The sequence below is a fragment of the Coenobita brevimanus genome, chromosome 40 (genome assembly GCF_032717465.1).
Source record: "Coenobita brevimanus isolate Jiangsu-jjx chromosome 40, ASM3271746v2, whole genome shotgun sequence".
Classification (NCBI taxonomy): Eukaryota; Metazoa; Arthropoda; class Malacostraca; order Decapoda; family Coenobitidae; genus Coenobita; species Coenobita brevimanus.
The window spans coordinates 113794-132640 of record NC_136993.1 but is presented as its reverse complement, the minus strand read 5'-3'; the positions used below and the strand labels follow the sequence as shown (position 1 = coordinate 132640).

At 45.4% G+C, this 18847-nt stretch overlaps 1 protein-coding gene across 1 annotated transcript in view; it reads left to right on the top strand.

The window, feature by feature from the left end:
* LOC145397241 (uncharacterized) overlaps nt 1-10557 on the top strand; it is a 64852-nt gene extending 54295 nt beyond the window's left edge. Inside the window, exon 19 of the mRNA XM_080270436.1 lies at nt 10185-10557. Coding sequence (XP_080126562.1) covers nt 10185-10557 — 373 coding nt within the window. The remainder of the gene's footprint in view (nt 1-10184) is intronic.
* The last annotated feature ends 8290 nt before the right edge of the window (nt 10558-18847 follow it).

The window sequence follows — 18847 nt, the reverse complement described above, 5'->3', positions numbered from 1 at the left end:
AATTCCTATCTGACCTTACCTGTGTCGTAGCTGGAAGGGTGGGGTAAAGGTGAGGTGGGGTGGGGTAGATTGTATGCGGGGATTAACCCAAGGGGGATTTTGGGGGGGACATTACCGGACAGGTCAGGTGTAATTCCTATCTGACCTTACCTGTGTCGTAGCAGGAAGGGTGGGGTAAAGGTGCGGTGGGGTGGTATAGATTGTAAGCGGGCATTAACCCACGGGGGATTTTGGGGGGGACATTACCGGACAGGTCAGGTATAATTCCTATCTGACCTTACCTGTGTCGTAGCAGGAAGAGACAGTCTCTTCCTGCTACGACACAGGTAAGGTCAAATAGGAATTACACCTGACCTGTCCGGTAATGTCCCCCCCAAAATCCCCATTGGGTTAATCCCCGCTTACAATCTACCCCACCCCACCTCACCTTTACCCCACCCTTCCACACACACACAGGCATAAAAAGGAACCCTTGTAGTGTCAGTATGTCACTCCCTCTCACTATCTTGACCACTGAAGATGGTGGCAGTGTCCACCGAAACTGTTTGGTAATTATAGTCTTCGTCTACACGTGTTGGTTTTATTCACCGGCTCGTAGTATTTTTTTCTTTTAACTAAGATACATGAAATAAGCTGCAAAAATACGAGCTTACTTAATGTAAATGAATTATAGTACGTTCAGGATGGAGGGAAGGCATTTTGTATTTTGTTTGTGATGTTATAGTGCAGTGGTTCCCAACCTTTTTGGTCCTGTGGCCCCCCGAGAAAATTATGAGAAGCTCCATGGCCCCTATATAACTCAGATCGTATATTTATATATTTTTAATATTTGATATTGTGCAGAAAACGGTAATTACCCCAATATACTTAAGGCTAAACTAGCACAGTAAGGTATATTTCATACTTGATTTCTGTCAGGTTTTACCCAGACCAAATAACTTATAATATCTTATATTACCAATAAGGCCCATGGCCCCCCAGTCAATGTCCCATGGCTCCCAGGTTGGGAACCGCTGTTATAGTGTCTCTCAGGATCCTAGGATCCTGTCTCGGCTGAACCAAATTGTCTGGCGTCAGCTGGAACATGATGCTAGAGTTATGTCGGTCGTGAGGGGGTTAATGGTGACGGTATTGACACTGTCAGGCTCCTATGACTCACTGAGTCGAATAAAATCGTCTGAGTCAGCTGAAATGGGGTACTAGAGTTGTCCCGAGCATCACTCAGGGGGTTAAAATCCTAACCCTCTGGTGCTTGGGACAACTCTAGTATTCCATTCCAGCTGACAGACGATTTTGTTCGGCTGAGTGAGTCATAGGAGCCTGACAGTTACTACACTGTCACCATTAACCCCCACATGACCGGCATAACTCTGGTATATCATGTTCCAGCTGACGCCAGACAATTTGGTTGAACCAAATTGTCTGGCGTCAGCTGGAACATGATGCTAGAGTTATGTCGGTCGTGAGGGGGTTAATGGTGACAGTATTGACACTGTCAGGCTCCTATGACTCACTCAGTCGAATAAAATCGTCTGAGTCAGCTGAAATGGGGTACTAGAGTTGTCCCAAGCACCAGAGGGGGGTTAAGATTCTTAACCCTCTGGTGCTTGGGACAACTCTAGTATTCCATTCCAGCTGACAGACGATTTTGTTCGGCTGAGTGAGTCATAGGAGCCTGACAGTTACTACACTGTCACCATTAACCCCCTCACGACCGACATAACTCTAGCATCATGTTCCAGCTGACGCCAGACAATTTGGTTCAGCCGAGTGGGTCTGGGGCCTGGGGGGCACTAAATGAAAATATCCAAAATATATTAAAGGGGGGGCTATATCAATTTTGCCACAGGAGGTATACCAAAATTGGACTTTTTAATAAAACCCCCTCCTCTCTCACTCCCTGTGTTTTGTATATACCCTTCTCTGTCTGCCTGTGGTGTGTCTGTCCCACCCTCTGTGTGTGTGTGTTGTGTCTACTGTGTGAAGGTGGTTGTGTACGTGTCGTGTGTGTGGTGTGTCTACTGTGTACGTGTCTTGTGTGTGTGTGTGTGTGTGGTGTGTCTGTCTACTGTGTACGTGTCTTGTGTGTGTGTGGTGTGTCTGTCTACTGTGTACGTGTCTTATGTGTGTGTGTGTGTGTGGTATGTCTACTGTGTACGTGTCTTGTGTGTGTGTGGTGTGTCTACTGTGTACGTGTCTTGTGTGTGTGTGGTGTGTCTACTGTGTACGTGTCTTGTGTGTGTGTGGTGTGTCTACTGTGTGAAGGTGGCTGTGTACGTGTCTTGTGTGTGTGTCGATGTGCGTATGTATGTAGTAGTGTGTGTGTCTTGATGTGTGTATGTATGTAGTAGTGTGTGTAAATGTCTTAAGTGTGTGAGCTGAAGTTTACTAAGTATGGGGCCTTGTGGTTTTAAGGAAAGCCTGCTACGCAAACTTCCCTCAGCCACATTTTAAAGAAACCTCTATCACACCGGGACTTGAACCCGGGTCTTCCTGATTAGCAAGCCAGCACCATCCTGACCATGCTACCGCGGCCCCACAAGGATAGCGGCTAAAACTTCTACTGTATTTTATTTCTTTACATGTTACAAAAAATGGGAAATTGGACAACATGCATAGACTAAACTAAATTTTCATGTACCTATTAATGTCGCTTTAGGAGGAGATATCTCGAAATTTCCTGAGCTACTTGGAATACCTAAGCCTGCAGTTTAATGCTAATCATGAACAAGTGCTATGGAATGAATATAGAGCAGTAGCTACATATATAAAGGGAGAAAGTAAAAACTGGAACTTAACTGCTAACCAACGGCAGGACTTAAACGATTAACCATATATTACATAAACTTAACACACTGAGTGACACAGAAACTAAACATATGATACAAATTCTTTAATGAAACTTATAATGAGAGTACAAATGACAAAATATACACTGCACAGGAAGACAGTACAGTACTCAGTGGTCATACCTTGAGGATGAAAGCCTATCTGTTGTACCGATTTATAAACGGAAGAGATAAATCGCTTTTTTTGATCCACAGTAAAAAATAATAATAATAATGAATACATAAAACAATAAAGACAAACCATAGAGACTACATGTCCACCCTAAACGGCCAAAAACCTGGCATCTCTCCTCCTTGAATGCTGAGCTGTTTCTAAAGATAAAGACTAGATTATCATGCAAATCACAATGAAGATCTATGGGGAGGATGCAAAACCATAATACTGTCTTATTCTGCCACTTAGATACAGGAACTAAGTAGCAGAAGGACTAAAATTTGTCAAGGTGAGCCAACTACAATGACACAGATGAAGTCTGAGATTATATAATGTGTAATCATGAACTGATTGCATCATTCAGTAAAGATTACAAAAGGAAAAGCTATCAAATCTGAAAGTGTAAGTACTATACAAGATATGATTAACCTTGTACATCCATATTCTGAGATATGCTTCCTATATCATAGCCTACACACAAATTCATCCCCCTCAACAGTAATGGTATATTCCTGTTGTCTCCTGACTTCCATTCAACTTATGAAACCTCTCTCCTAATTACAGTACAGTATTATGTTAATGAAGGCTGCTAGTAATTACCTTCAGTATGATAATTCTTATTAAAAGGTAGCAGCAATGGTTAATGAAGGATGTAAGGTATGCAGTCCTTCCAGTTCAATATACTATATCTCCAATCAGACTTTATCCAGTGTCTCTCCTACACATGTTAAAGAATGTCATATGGGACTCTAAGTTTGAAAAGTCTCTCCTATGCTGATTAACATAGTTTAAAGGTAACAAGAATGGCTTAATGAAGCCTGTCCCTAAACCCTTCAGTCCAAAAGCTCTATCAACCTTTAATTACTTTCCTACTGAACAGGTTCCTGAAGGTTGTAATGTGACCCTTCCAGTTTGAAAAGTCTTACCCAAGCTGAATAACAGTCTTAAATTAGCAAGAATAAAGGCTAATCATTGGAGCAGTTTGTGCCCTGTAATCCAAAAGATGTAGTTATATTCTCATTTTACTATCTATTTCTACCACCAGACCATCATATCTAACTTGAGACAGACATATAGTACTGTATTAAAGGGATTAATGGAGGAAGAACAGGACTGAAGAGTATTGTATTGGTGCTGTAATAAGAAGGGGTAGATTGAATGATGGGGCATGTTGAAAGGATGGAGGATGGCAACTGGACACAGAAAATGGCTTGAAACAAGGTCATAGAGTGTGACATCAGGGATAGGAGGCTGATCACAGAGGTTGCCAGAGGATTAATCCCAACCAGCTAGGACCAATGGACCACATAGCTCTGAAGGGCAAGGAGAGACCTCGTATACGCTGCCCTGGTGGGGGCTCGAACTGTCAACTTTATGGTTGTGAAGAGCAAGCGCTACTACTGAGCTACTGCAATCGAGCAGCATGGAAAGTCGCCATTAGGTAACCAAAGCCAATGCATGCAAGCATGTTGGAACCTTCATAAATGATACGATATAACCCTTCCAGTTCAAAGTCTCTCCCATGCTGAATATCATCTGAAGGAAGCATGAATAAAATCAGTTCATCTTTCAAGTGTGTGGTTAAAACTGAAATCCATCCACCCATCCATCATCCAATCCTACGTTGCCCCATGAGGCGCGTAGGAGCCCGGGGCTAGGCAGTTGGTCCTGGCATTTAAGATGAGAGTGACCAACCTCACTCATCCCTGAGTGGCATTACGTGAGCAATAAACCCCAATCATCCCTTGGATATGAACCTTCACCGGCTCAGTCCGACTGGAGCACAATAATTACCCACTAAACCACCAGGCGCCAAAATTTGGTTATATGGTTACCACCCAGCGTAGTAAATGGTTTCCTGGTGTACAGGAAACCATTTGGCTTGTCACTCAGTGTAAAGTCACCCACAGGCAGAAGGAAGAGGAAAGAATGAAGGAATGCAAGACAGAATTGGGAGTGTAAAGTCACCCGTAGGCAGAAAGACGAGGAAAGAATGAAGGGGAAAAAACTGAAATAAAATACTTAATCCATGGGTCTTTGCATCTGGTATTGTATTTTAATCCTGTTAACCTACTATGCCTGCCCATGTACAGGATCACATTCGACCTTAAAACCTAGACAGATGGTGTGAATATCGGGGGATTTAAGTAGCACTGCTTACTCGAGTTTAAGGGGACATCTTGGTCACCTGGAGATACACACCGCCGTATATCATCCTTATAGCTAATAATTACAACTTACATCAGCCGACTACACCTCTCGATAATGACAGCAAACACTGATAAACACATGGGCATAAGAATTACCATAATAAGAAGTAGACTAACACCGTAAAGAATAAAATCTTCACTCATCTCCAGCATCTCTCAACGTTGCTCCCATAATGCACCAGTGACGTGGAGAGGATGGAGGGGGAAAGACTGACGAAGAGAGTGTATGTGAGTGAGGTGAAGGGGGGAAGAGGGAGGGGGAGGCCGAGGATGAGATGGAGGGATGGGGTGGAGACGTATATGAGAGAGGGGGTGAGAGTTGGGAGCAGGACAGTGAAATGGCGGGGGACAGGGCGACTTGGAGGCGATTTGTTTGTGGCCACCCCAAACGGGATTGAGGCGTCTGGCAATAGATAGATGGATAGATAGATAGATAGACGTCACACTTCAAATTAAACATTTACTTATTAAATTTTAAGAAGAAAATTTCGTGAATATATTATCAGGCTTTTAAACATTAATTTTCGTGCAAACTGAATAGAGAGGTAAGTAAAGTGTTTCTTGTTAAATTAAAGATAACCCCATGAATCAGTGGCATCATCATCTCTCTCTCTCTGAAATTCCATACAGAGTACCAGAGTAGGATCACTGTTTACTGTCCTGCCGATATATCTCTACAGTTTTACAAGGGGATTTAAAAATAAACGGCCTGGTGGTGGTGGCAGGGGATAAAATTTTGCGATACCAGTCTCTAATCTGCTGCCATTCCCTACAGAACCTGAGCATAATAGACGAGAAATTAGCCCAGGTTGATGCAGCAATTCTTAACTCAAAATTGCCCCAAGAACAACTTTCTGAAGTTTGTCAAACATTTCATGCAACACCCTGTATGGGAAATTTGGATAAAATATTGGTGATATAATTCCCTAACTGTGTGCCATTCCCAACAGAATCTGAGCAGTCTAATGAGTCCACGCTTTGAAGGTTGGGTTGAAACAGGGATGTGTCATGTCTCCATGGTTGTTCAATCTGTACATCTATCTATCTATCTATTGCCAGACGCCTCAATCCCGTTTGGGGTGGCCACAAACAAATCGCCTCCAAGTCGCCCTGTCCCCCGCCATTTCACTCCCCTGCTCCCAACTCACACCCCACTCTCTCATATACCTCTCCACCCCATCCCTCCATCTCATCCTCGGCCTCCCCCTCCCTCTTCCCCCCTCCACCTCACTCACATACACTCTCTTCGTCAGTCTTTCACCCTCCATCCTCTCCACATGGCCAAACCACCTCAGTGTGTTCCTCATAACGCTTCCTATCACATCCACATCCACACCACAACGCTCCTTTATATCCTCATTCGTCAGCCTGTCTCTCCATGTGACTCCACAGGCTCCTCTTAAATAACTCATTTCCACTGCTCTCACTCTTGACTTGTGTCCTTCCAACAATGTCCAAGCTTCACTTCCGTACGTTAGAGTTGGTATCACAATACTGTCATGTAGTAACTTTTTCACTTCCACGCTCACTTCCCTGTTTCTTATCACTGCTTTCAAAGAACCAGCAACCTTTCTTCCCTGCTGTACCCTTTCAAGCACTTCACCCTCCAAACCTCCATCCTTACTCATCACACTACCCAAGTACTTAAACGTACTCACATTTTCCAATTCCTCACCATCCAACCTCGCTGTACATTCACTAACTTCACCTCTCTCAAAGACCATCACTTTACTCTTCCCTACATTCACCTTTAGATTCCGTTTCTTACACACTCTCTCAAACTCATCCACCAAGCCTTGCAGCTCCCCTTCGTCTTCACTCAACAACACAGTATCATCTGCAAACAACAGTACAGGGAGTTTCCAAACACTATCCTCTCTCACCAGTGCCACTCCAACATCCACTACCCTACCTTGTACCTCTTTTATTACACCATCCATGTACAGATTGAACAGCCATGGAGACATGACACATCCCTGTTTCAACCCAACTTTCAAAGAGAAAAATTCACTTAGTTCACCATCCACACGCACTGCAGCCTTCGCACCATCGTACATACTCTTCACAGCATTCAACAACTTCCCATCTACTCCATATATTCTTAACACTTTCCACAATCCTTGTCTATCCACCCTGTCATATGCTTTCTCCAAATCTGTACATGGATGGGGTAATAAAAGAGGTACAAGGTAGGGTAGTGGATGTTGGAGTGGCCCTGGTGAGAGAGGGTAGTGTTTGGAAACTCCCTGTACTGCTGTTTGCAGATGATACTGTGTTGTTGAGTGAAGACGAAGGAGAGCTGCATGGCTTGGTGGATGAGTTTGGGAGAGTGTGTAAGAAACGGAATCTAAATGTGAATGTAGGGAAGAGTAAAGTGATGGTCTTTGAGAGAGGTGAAGTCAGTGAATGTACAGCGAGGTTGGATGGTGAGGAATTGGAAAATGTGAGTACGTTTAAGTACTTGGGTAGTGTGATAAGTAAGGATGGAGGTTTAGAGGGTGAAGTGCTTGAAAAGGTACAGCAGGGAAGAAAGGTTGCTGGTTCTTTGAAAGCAGTGATAAGAAACAGGGAAGTGAGCATGGAAGTGAAAAAGTTACTACATGACAGTATTGTGATACCAACTCTAACGTATGCAAGTGAAGCTTGGACGTTGTTGGAAGGACACAAGTCAAGAGTAAGAGCAGTGGAAATGAGTTATTTAAGAGGAGCCTGTGGAGTCACATGGAGAGACAGGCTGACGAATAAGGATATAAAGGAGCGTTGTGGTGTGGATGTGGATGTGATAGGAAGCGTTAGGAGAACACACTGAGGTGGTTTGGCCATGTGGAGAGGATGGAGGGTGAAAGACTGACGAAGAGAATGTATGTGAGTGAGGTGGAGGGGGGAAGAGGGAGGGGGAGGCCGAGGATGAGATGGAGGGATGGGGTGGAGAGGTATATGAAAGAGGGGTGTGTGAGTTGGGAGCAGGGCAGTGAAATGGCGGGGGACAGGGCGACTTGGAGGCGATTTGTTTGTGGCCACCCCAAACGGGATTGAGGCGTCTGGCAATAGATAGATAGAAAGAAGATTAAATAACTAAAGCTAACACTGATTTGAACTAATACACATCTGGTCCACAGGTCGTGCTGGAGTCTGCTGCCTTGTTGCTGCTTCCTTGCCACACTGGTCATACCCTGTTGAAGTTTGGTCTGCCCTGCCGTGAGAAGCCTGACGGTGGTGTGGTGTCTTCCCCTACTCTGAGATGCCTGGTGGTGTGGTGGTGGTGGTGGTGGCGGTGATGGTGGTGGCGGTGATGGTGGTGTGGTGGTGGTGGCGGCGGCGGCGGCGGCAGGGTGTCGTGTCTTCCCCAGCCGTGAGCTTACTTGCTGCTGCTGCTGGTGATCTGCCCTGACCTGCCGAGAGAAGCCTGGTGGTGATGGTGTGATCTGCCTTGCAAGTCCAGGATGTTCTGTGGACAAATGCTACTTTTGAATGCATATTTTATATTGCTGTCTCTGTTAATGTATTTTGTACTGAAGTATTAATAATGAAAACTTAAATTTTCTGTCTTGTTTCATTACCTTTTTAACTGTGGCTTTGACTTAATATAGGTGATAAGTATATTGCGCTCTGCAGTCTTGTGTGTTGTAGGGACGGCTTTTGTGATGAGCTAAGACATTCTGATCGCTTCACCAAATTACTGCTCAGCCGTGTGATCAGTGGACATAAAATATTAAACAATACAATGATATACAGCTAAGCATAAAAAAGGTTATGGGAATTCTCCACCATGCAATCAATGGACCTAAATTAAAGCCTATATTATAAAACTAAGCCTGAAGAGGGTTGTGGGAAGTAGATAATGATGCAAGGTAGACACTGGTAATGTTCACTGAGCCATGCCCGCAACACACAAGAACTGGGTGGCGTAATATATGGACCACCTTGTATAATGAGAGGCCGTAAGTGTGTGCTGACCCACAAACTTGCCATCAGTGCCCCGTCATAACTATTACTGTGTCTTGTAGGAAGCACAAAGAAAACAGGCCACAGAATACCTCCTTGTCTCTCATTCCTCCTACACAAACATATACGCCTTTCACTTTAACTTGACACAGAGTTTCATTTAAAGCATATGAGAATGTCACGCAGATCAGTCAGTTCCGGTCTAGCAGCCGTAGGAGGATCACTGCCGCCTTAGTGAAACTTGGCTAGCGGAACCCCTAGACTTTCCCAGCTATGCCCGACCAGTGATCTACTGCCACCGCCTACGACCCGTTGAGGGGGGCATCCAGCAGTAGTTCTAAGCCGCCGGGAGTCTCGAAGATCACAGGTGCGGTGGTTTGGTTCAACGTGAAGTCTGGGTACGACTTCATCAAGCGCCGGGACACCGGTGCTGATGTTTTCGTGCACAGACTCGGGATCGTTGCACCTAACCCCCGACACTTTCGGCGCTCTCTTGGCGAGGGTGAGGCTGTGGAGTTTCGGCTCCGTCAGTCACCCAAGGGTCCCGAGGCTACGGATGTCACTGGGCCGGGAGGTGCTGCTGTGCAGGGCTCTGCCCATGCACGGTGGCGCCCCACGGCACAGAGACGCCAGTCTCGTGATCCTGGGTGTTCTGGGGAGACTAATCTGGTCTCGATGTGCGTCGCTACGGCACAGGCTTTTTGTGGGGGTGATAAGGCTCTGTTGCACGTTCTCCTCCCTCAGATCTTTGAGGAGAACGGGCTACCAAGACTTGTCATCCCCCAGAGCTTTGTCGGAGACGCACATTCCGCCCCTCGCCCAGATCGTTGTCCCCTGCGCAGCCCAAGTCCCGGCCACCTCCACCTCGGCCCCGCCGTACACCGCGCAAACGGCTGTGCCTGGACAGACCCCTCAACAGGGCGACTGGCTCGTCTGTCTCTCCCCCTACCGACCCGGCACCGATCACGGCCATGGAGCTTGACACCATCACCACCGTTGCTGAGATCCACTCCTTGCCATCTGCAGCCGAGGGGGAAAGGGCTGCCGTCCCTGTTTCGCCCGACCACCGCGACGTCGAGGGCCCTTCCCCCCGCCCGTTTTTCCACCTGCTGCTGAGGGAGTGGATCTCACAACTTCCACCACCGATCCGCCGCCTGCAAGCCCCTCACCTGCCCTCGTTCTGCCATCCTCTGCTGAGTCCGACGATGCTGCGTGTGCTCGTGAGCTCATCCCCGCAAGGTTCGAACGCGGCTTAACTCTAGCTCTCAGCCGGGTCCTTCAAGACTCCCCATTAGGCGTTCCACCTCGCCTTAGGGACTCGGGGGAGCTAGAGTTGTACGAGGATATAGATCGCGACTCCGAGTACACCGACATCTCGGACTCTGATGGGCAGACTTGAGGTGCTTTTTTTTGCCCAGCAGCTCTTCTGCTTCTTCCGCCTGCTGCCCCGTCGTGCTCGTCGATCATCGGGCAGCCGTTTTTCACCACCGACCATCGCACCTTCCCCCGCCCCTGCCGCCTTCCCCTCGTCCTTCAGCCTGCTGTTCCCGCTTCCCCTCGTCCTTCAGCCTGCTGTTCCCGCTTTGCTCTGAATTGAGAGCTTGATTCCGCCATTTCCCTGACGGGCTCTCTGTTTGCCCGTGCCCCTACATGTGCGGGGCGAATATCAACACACACACACACGCAGATCAGTAGCAGAAACAGCCAATACTACAGCCCAACATCCTTTCCACGGCACTCATTCGTGACTACCATCATATTCTAGTGATAACTATCGCTACTACTCGGCAAACCGTATGGAAACTATAAGCTATCTGTCTATCCATCTATCTATAGCCAGACGACTTAATCCCGTAAGAGGTGGCCACAAACAAGTCGTCTCTATGCCACCCTGTCCCCCGTCATTATGCATCACTCCCCCTAATTCACACCCTCTCTCATATACATCCCAACTCCATCCTCCACTTATAAGTAATACATTAAAACAACCGTGAATTATTGCCGCACAAGCTGAGCCGTAATCATATCCACACAAACTCGAAGGAGCTTTAAAGAACAGAAAACAATACCTTGATAGCAGAAGAGACTAAGACCACAAGTACTGACAGCCTACACCAAGAAACATAACTAATTTCAGTCATAGACCAAGTGAATATGCGAGGCACACAGTTCATCACTTCAGCTCAAGATCCGTCCCACCTTTGTAACCTTATGTTGCATTATCCTCTCCACAAACAAAATCGAACAACCGCCCAACACTACACAGAGTATCTTTGCAACATATCCCCTCCTCCACCCGACTCTACACTTCCTAGACACATTCACAAACTCACAAACACCCCAGCCAGCCAAAACTTTCTGCCAAACACATACATAAACACACAGACACCCCAGCCAGCCAAAACTTTCTATACCAAACACATACATAAACACACACACACCCCAGCCAGCCAAAACTTTCTATACCAAACACATACATAAACACACAGACACCCCAGCCAGCCAAAACTTTCTATACCAAACACATACATAAACACACAGACACCCCAGCCAGCCAAAACTTTCTATACCAAACACATACATAAACACACAGACACCCCAGCCAGCCAAAACTTTCTATACCAAACACATACATAAACACACAGACACCCCAGCCAGCCAAAACTTTCTACCAAACAGCATCCTTCATGTGCCACCACCAGACATACACCCTTCAGACACTACCGAACCCAGAGACACGAGTACACCAACCTTCCCTGCTACAATACTAACACAAAATATAACACACATACAATCCCATGTGTTCATACTGCAAAGTGGCACCCCCACATCACAGCACACCCACTCACATCCTGCACCACACCACCACAACACAGGTAGTCCTTCAACATAACACTGGGTTCACATCCAGAGGAGCCTAAGATGTAACAAGAACAACAACAACAATTCAGGCCAACTTAAAGTGAAACGAGTATAGTTATGAAAGGAAAATTATTTCAAGTTATTTTGTAAGCGCTTCGGGTACACAAAGTTACAAGGCCACAGGGAACGAACTGCATACCGAGGGTGTAATACTACGGCGGCTTAGGGGGCTTTATACCACCTTTTCTTCGGTGATTTATTGTTCAACCGAGCGAGCGTAGAGAGCAAGTAAGCGAGAACACTATATGACATGGTATAATAGGGTGGCAGAGAAATGCGCCAAGACTGCGTTGTCTAGAAAACTGTTAAAGCCACAACAGATCTATGGACATCATTAGAAACTTAGTAAAAAAAATAATAGGAGTTACTTGAGGGACTTTTCTCAAACTTTGCCGCGCCAGTTCTGATAAAAGGAAAATAAACGTACCAAACTGAGCACCAGAACCGAGTTATTTTAGTTTTTAAAACTACTGCTGATCTGTTCAGACAGCTGGAAAGCTTATGAAGAAGCAATTGGTACTACTTAAGTTAGCTTTTAACATCAAGCAAGATGGATGGATGGATGGATGGATCGATGTGGAATCTTGGATGCTTGGGCCGATGGTAGAGTTCCTGCTGTTTCGTCCTTCCACCTGCCGACAAAAATCATCATCAATATCCTCCTCCTCATCATCATCATAGCTGTCGTCGTCATTATCATCATCATCATCATTATATACACCGTCATTCTCATTATCATCATCATCATCATCAATATCATATTATCATCATCACCTATCTATCTATCTATTTATCTCTATCTGTTTATCTATAGCCAGACGCCTTAATCCCGTAAGGGGTGACCACAAGCAAATAGCCTTCATGATGTACTGTCCTCTACCATTTAGCTCAAGTATCCCAGTCATATGTTTCTACTCTTTCCCTCCATCTCATCGTCGGTCTCCCCCTCCCCCTCTACCCTTCCAACTCTACCCTTCCAAGTGCACTCCTCTGGTCATTTTCTTATTCGCCATCCTCTCCACATGGCCAAACCATCTCGAAGTGTTTCTCTTAACGCTTTCAGTCTCATCCACATCGGCATCACAACGCTCCTTCATCTGCCCATTTGTCTGTCTGTCTCTCTATGAAACTCCACATGCTCCTCTCAAGTAGCTCATTTCCACCGCTCTCACTCTTGACTTGCGTCCTTTCAATAAGATCCAAGCTTCACTTCCATACTTTAAAGGGGGAATCACAGCATGCAGTGCCCTTTTTTTTTTTTCATACTTTCATCCTCAGTTCCCTCTTCCTAATCACTACTTTTTAGAAAACAAGCAACCCTCCTTCCCTAATATATCATTTCAGTCACTTCATCCTCTAATCTTCCATCCTTATTCATCATATTACATAAATACTTAAATGCACTCATATTCTTCCATTTCCTGGCTATGCAGCCTCACTGTGCATTCTGTAACCTCATACGTTGAGATGTTAAAGCATCACCACCATCAGCATCTACATCATTATCACCATCAATATCATCACCATCAGCCTGTGACACACCACTGCATGATAAGGACCCTCTCACCTTTCTCCACTCTGATCCATTGATTATTAGCCTGTTCCGTCCTTGCTCGGTAGATCTGCATCATATCATCTCTCCATCTTGTTCTCTGTGCACCTCTTCTTCTCACTCCATCTCTGGCTTGCCATTCAGTTACGCTCGCTCTCCTTCTGTTATCTCTTCTGTGAAAGACGTGACCTGAGGTGTGTGTGTTGAGTTACCTGGAAACAAGCTCAGAATTACTAGATGCGGGAGCTCCAGGACCCTTTGGTTAATCCCCTTGGTGTGGTGTGGTGTGGAAGGGTGGTTGGTGTGGTAAAGTTTGGGGTGGTGTGGTGTGGGGTGGTGTGGTGTGGGGTGGTGTGGTGCTGGGTGGTGTGGTGCTGGGTGGTGTGGTTTGGGGTTGTGTGGTGTGGGGTTTTGTGGTGTGGGGTTTTGTGGTGTGGGGTTTTGTGGTGTGGGGTTTTGTGGTGTGGGGTTTTGTGGTGTGGGGTTTTGTGGTGTGGTATGGTATGGTATGGCGTGTTGTGGTGCTGTGCGGCTTCACTGTCCCTAAAATCTAGAGGAATGTAGAATCTCGTTCGAAAATCATTAGTGAGAAGCAGATGGACATGGCCGCTCTTTGATGTGCCCTGATAAAACGTAACCAAAACGTGTGTTGCATCCTCACAACTAAACCAATATAAATAAGGATAATTATTCCATTTAAATCATTCACGGTCCAGAGAAAGACCAAAACTGAGCTACTATTTCGGACGCACATCCATCCCTTTCCTTGCGATAAATAAAGAGACAGTGAACAATGATTTTTGAAACCCATTGAGTGACCTTAGGAATCCAGTATGTTTTTTCAGAATATAGTGTAAATGTTTAGTATTTGTATGGCCAAGAAGAGCAATATCCCTGACCTCATTTGCACTCTTATGATATAAATAGTTCGAGTGTGAGGGAAATGCTGTACACACGCACGCAAATACACACAAGCATGCGCGGACACACACACACGCGCGCGCACACACACACACACACACACACGCACACACACACACACACACACACACACACACACACACACACACACACACACACACACACACATTCTCTCTCTCTCTCTCTCTCTCCTACACACAGTCACCAACTACATTTGAAGAGAAACGAAAAACAAGAGGTGACTCAGCCATAGACATGAAGATCGTCGCCGTCACCATCATCATCGTCATCACCATCATCATCGTTGTCGTAGTCGTCATCATCATCGTCGTCATCATCATCATCATCATCATCATCGCCAGGAGCAACAGCGTCAAGCACAGCAATCATCACAACCCTGTTAAAGAGTTACTACATAAGTTCCATCACCGTCATCATCATCATCATTATTATCCCAACTGCTTCATCATCATTACAATCACCATAATCTCGGTCCAGTTAGTTGGTTCAGGAGTTTCAACATCACTATCATCAGCAGCATCACTATCATCATTATCAATATCATCTCCGACAACACTATTATCATCATCATCAGCCTGTGACACACCGCTCCAGGATAAGGACCCCTGTTCAATCTAACTTGGCGTAAAATTGCAATCTCTTTCTTAAATTTTGTGTTGTGACAAGGGGTTAATACTAGATTGATGCTAGTCACGAAGAAGGGACGTGGAAATGATGCAGAGCTGTATATTTGCCCAAATTTACCACTGCACTACGGGAAATCAGCTGCAAAAAAACGACGATCTCGGCCTAGGCAAATGAAGGAACAACACCATAATATACTTTGTGTGTGTGTGTGTGTGTGTGTGTGTGTGTGTGTGTGTGTGTGTGTGTGTGTGTGTGTGTGTCTGTGTCTGTGTCTGTGTGCGTGCGTGAGTTCGTGCATGCGTGCGTGTGTGTGCGTGTGTGCGCGCGTGTGCGAGTGTGCATGTGTGTGTGTGTGTGTGTGTGTGTGTGTGTGTGTGTGTGTGTGTGTGTGTGTGTGTGTGTGTGTGTGTGTGTGTGTGTGTGTGTGTGTGTGTGTGTGTGTGTGTGTGTGTGTGTGTGTGTGTGTGTGTGTGTGTGTGTGTGTGTGTGTGTGTGTGTGTGTGCACTTCAGGACAAAATAATTTACATACAATAATTTTTTCCATCACACTGTCCCTCTCATATCTGAATCGCACTTATCACTATACATTCAGTCCCAAACTGTACTGTTGGGTGGACATGGACAAGGAGGCAGGCAAGCCTAGTCCACCAGTCTGATCGGAACGAGAATCTACAGGATGACACTCACACTGCTATTTCACTGGTCTGAGACACCAAGATTGAGGCGGTACAAGGCCTCCTCATCTCCCTCACACCAACAGCCCCCTTGTCTCATCAGAATTACGTCTAGTAGCCTCATAGGTAATATTTCTTTGGGCCATGATACTTCCTGGCTGTCAGTGCGATATCCTTGTGTCCTAATGTAGTCACCTTAATGGCTAAAAACAGCAGATATCCAACGCTTACCTCAGGGGACTGATGCACAGCAACACACACACACCCTCGTCCTTCCACTGTCATACGGCCAATAGCAAAAGTAGCCAAGTAGCGACGCCTACCAAAACGAGAAACTTGTCCAGCTACTTTTACAACCACTAGATGGTACCCGGGCCCTCTCATGGTAGGGGCAACTCTAGTATTTTATTCCAGGTACTGCTTGGCGATAGCATTCAGCTGAGAGTGAGTCATACTGCTATAAGAGTGTTAATACTGTCTCTATTAACTCTCATGATCATACAGGTCTCTTTACCAGCCCTATCCAAAAATAAATTGTGTGTGTGTGTGTGTGTGTGTGTGTTAGTTCACTACTTGTCAACGAACCTTGGTTATACATAATACATGCTACTAAAGTTAGGGCACAAATATAATGTAATATGCTTGGAAGTCAACTACACTCATAATAACGTCAGGATTCTTCTCCCCTGTCGTGTCTCCGTTCTCTGCATCTGTCTGTCCTCTATCTGTCTGTCTGTCTGCCTGTCCCTTTATTGGAAACCACAAACAACTCTCAACTGTCCACAACTTCCTAGAATATCATACTATCCTGCATTATACTACTTTTTTTCAAGGTAACTTGACCCAGATTTTCGTCCTCTTGCGGCTCACATGGGTCACTAGCAGAAAAGGGCAGCGCTACGGCTCCTCTTCAATGGCACTTTTTTGTGACTTACGTATTCTAGTATTAATCTATTGCTACAACTCAGTACTCAAGTTGGAGAGATGATAATTTTAGGCCAAGTTAGAGTCAAATCGGTACAGAATTAATAAAGTCAAACAGCATACCTTTGGTGGGTGCAGTGGGAACAAGGCGACAGATCGCAGGCAGGAGCACAATGGCGGAAACATCCAGCAAAACCTATTGTAACCACCAGCTTATGAAGTAACGCCAACAACACTGGCTCCTCACAATCGGTTGAAACGCCCGTCCACTTTATCACTAAACACCTGTGATTCTGAAGTAAGATAACAGAAAATAAAATAATCGTGTATACGTTATGCATTGATGCACTCTCTCCACGGAGTCTATCTCTGAGCTACTGTTTATTGCTTGTTCGTCACAGTGCTTCGAAACTCATGAGCCTCTCGCTCGGGCATGACGGCTGACTGAACCTTTACCTTTGTCTTGTACCCCTGACCTTTTACTGAATGCTATAAAAAAAACAAATTACTTCATCCTAACGTAACTCAGTGTCTAATGACAGAGATGATCTGCTCGCTTGACTACCCCCTCACCTTTTGTAACGCAACAGATTAAGTCGGAATGGGCTTCCTATTCAGAGAAAGCAGTAATATGGATGGGTAACTGCGAAAAATTAGTCACTGTTCGCTGACTCTTTCTGCTTGGATTCCAGCGACAACGTTCCCGAGTTCGTAAGAGTTTGTATAGAATGATAAATTCAAAATCTAATGAAAGAAATAAGATAATGTGCTGACTTTTTCCAATAATCTTGCCAACAGACAGGCAGGCAGACAAAGGCAGACAGGTAGGCAGTCAAGCGGGCAGAAAAGGCAGACAGGCGGCAGGCAGGCAGACAGACAGACTCATAGACAGATATATAAACCTGGCCAAACACACAGCTTCATCGGGCTTTCTCGGTTGACTGTAATAACATCCACTAGTAGCAGAAGCAACGATTTTTTTTTTTTCTGATCGCTTTTCTGATTACATATTTTGTTTTCAGCCATACTCGTACCAGATCACGTCAGTTAACAATGATGTGCGTATCTGAGGATTAATAAAGCTTTAGTTTCACTCTGTATATGAGAAAAAAAGGCAGTGAAAATATCAACAGTACCCCCATTAGTCTAATACCACAGCCTTCTCCCATTCGCCTCTGTCTACGTTTTTTCCTTTAACCATTCTTTTCCCCAAATGGAGAGTTGTGGCAGACTCCTGTATTCCATAAACTAGCATGTTATTCGCTCTACGTACAGAGTATTATGCGAAATCTTGCATGTCACTGGCCACGAGATTTTAGGTAATGAGATTTTGAAGTGATGTAGGAGGTGGGAACTCTCTATCTTGACTGCTTTTGGGCTGAGAGTTTACTGTTAGTTAATATTAAAAAGGGTAATTACACAAAATACCAGTTATTTGATGTCATGCTCAGATGAGAAGAGAAACTCAGGCATAATTGTATTTCATGTTAATTTGTATCAACATCTACACTTCTTGACTCTGGAAAGATTGTGTTAGATCGTTTCGAAGACTGGTGAGTAGAGAGGGATTGGCGGGGATGTGTGGTGGTGTGGGGCGGGATATGGTGACACACTGCAGTAAAGAAATGCCACATAGCTCTCTGTTGGCTGCTCCTGTTACTGGCCGCTCGTCACCCCTGGGCATGTATTAATATCTTAGTTAACCGTCACTGCCACTGATTAATCGTATTAAATAAAACCGTCTTGAGATAGTAAGAATGAAGTAAAAGACGTATGATCCAGGATTCACTGGGGTAATCATATCACAACCAGGGTCTTCTATGCCATATTCTACTGCATGTGACTTTGGAGACATTGTGAGGTGTGGATATGTGGAAGTGCAACAATGTGCAGGTGTGCGTGTGCGTGTGCGTGCGTGCGTGCGTGCGTGTCTGTGTGTGTGTGTGTGTGTGTGTGTGCGTGTGTGTGTGTGTGTGTGTGTGTGTGTGTGTGTGTGTGTGTGTGTGTATGGAGATATGGTTATATCTAAGGTGGATCTGCAGGACTC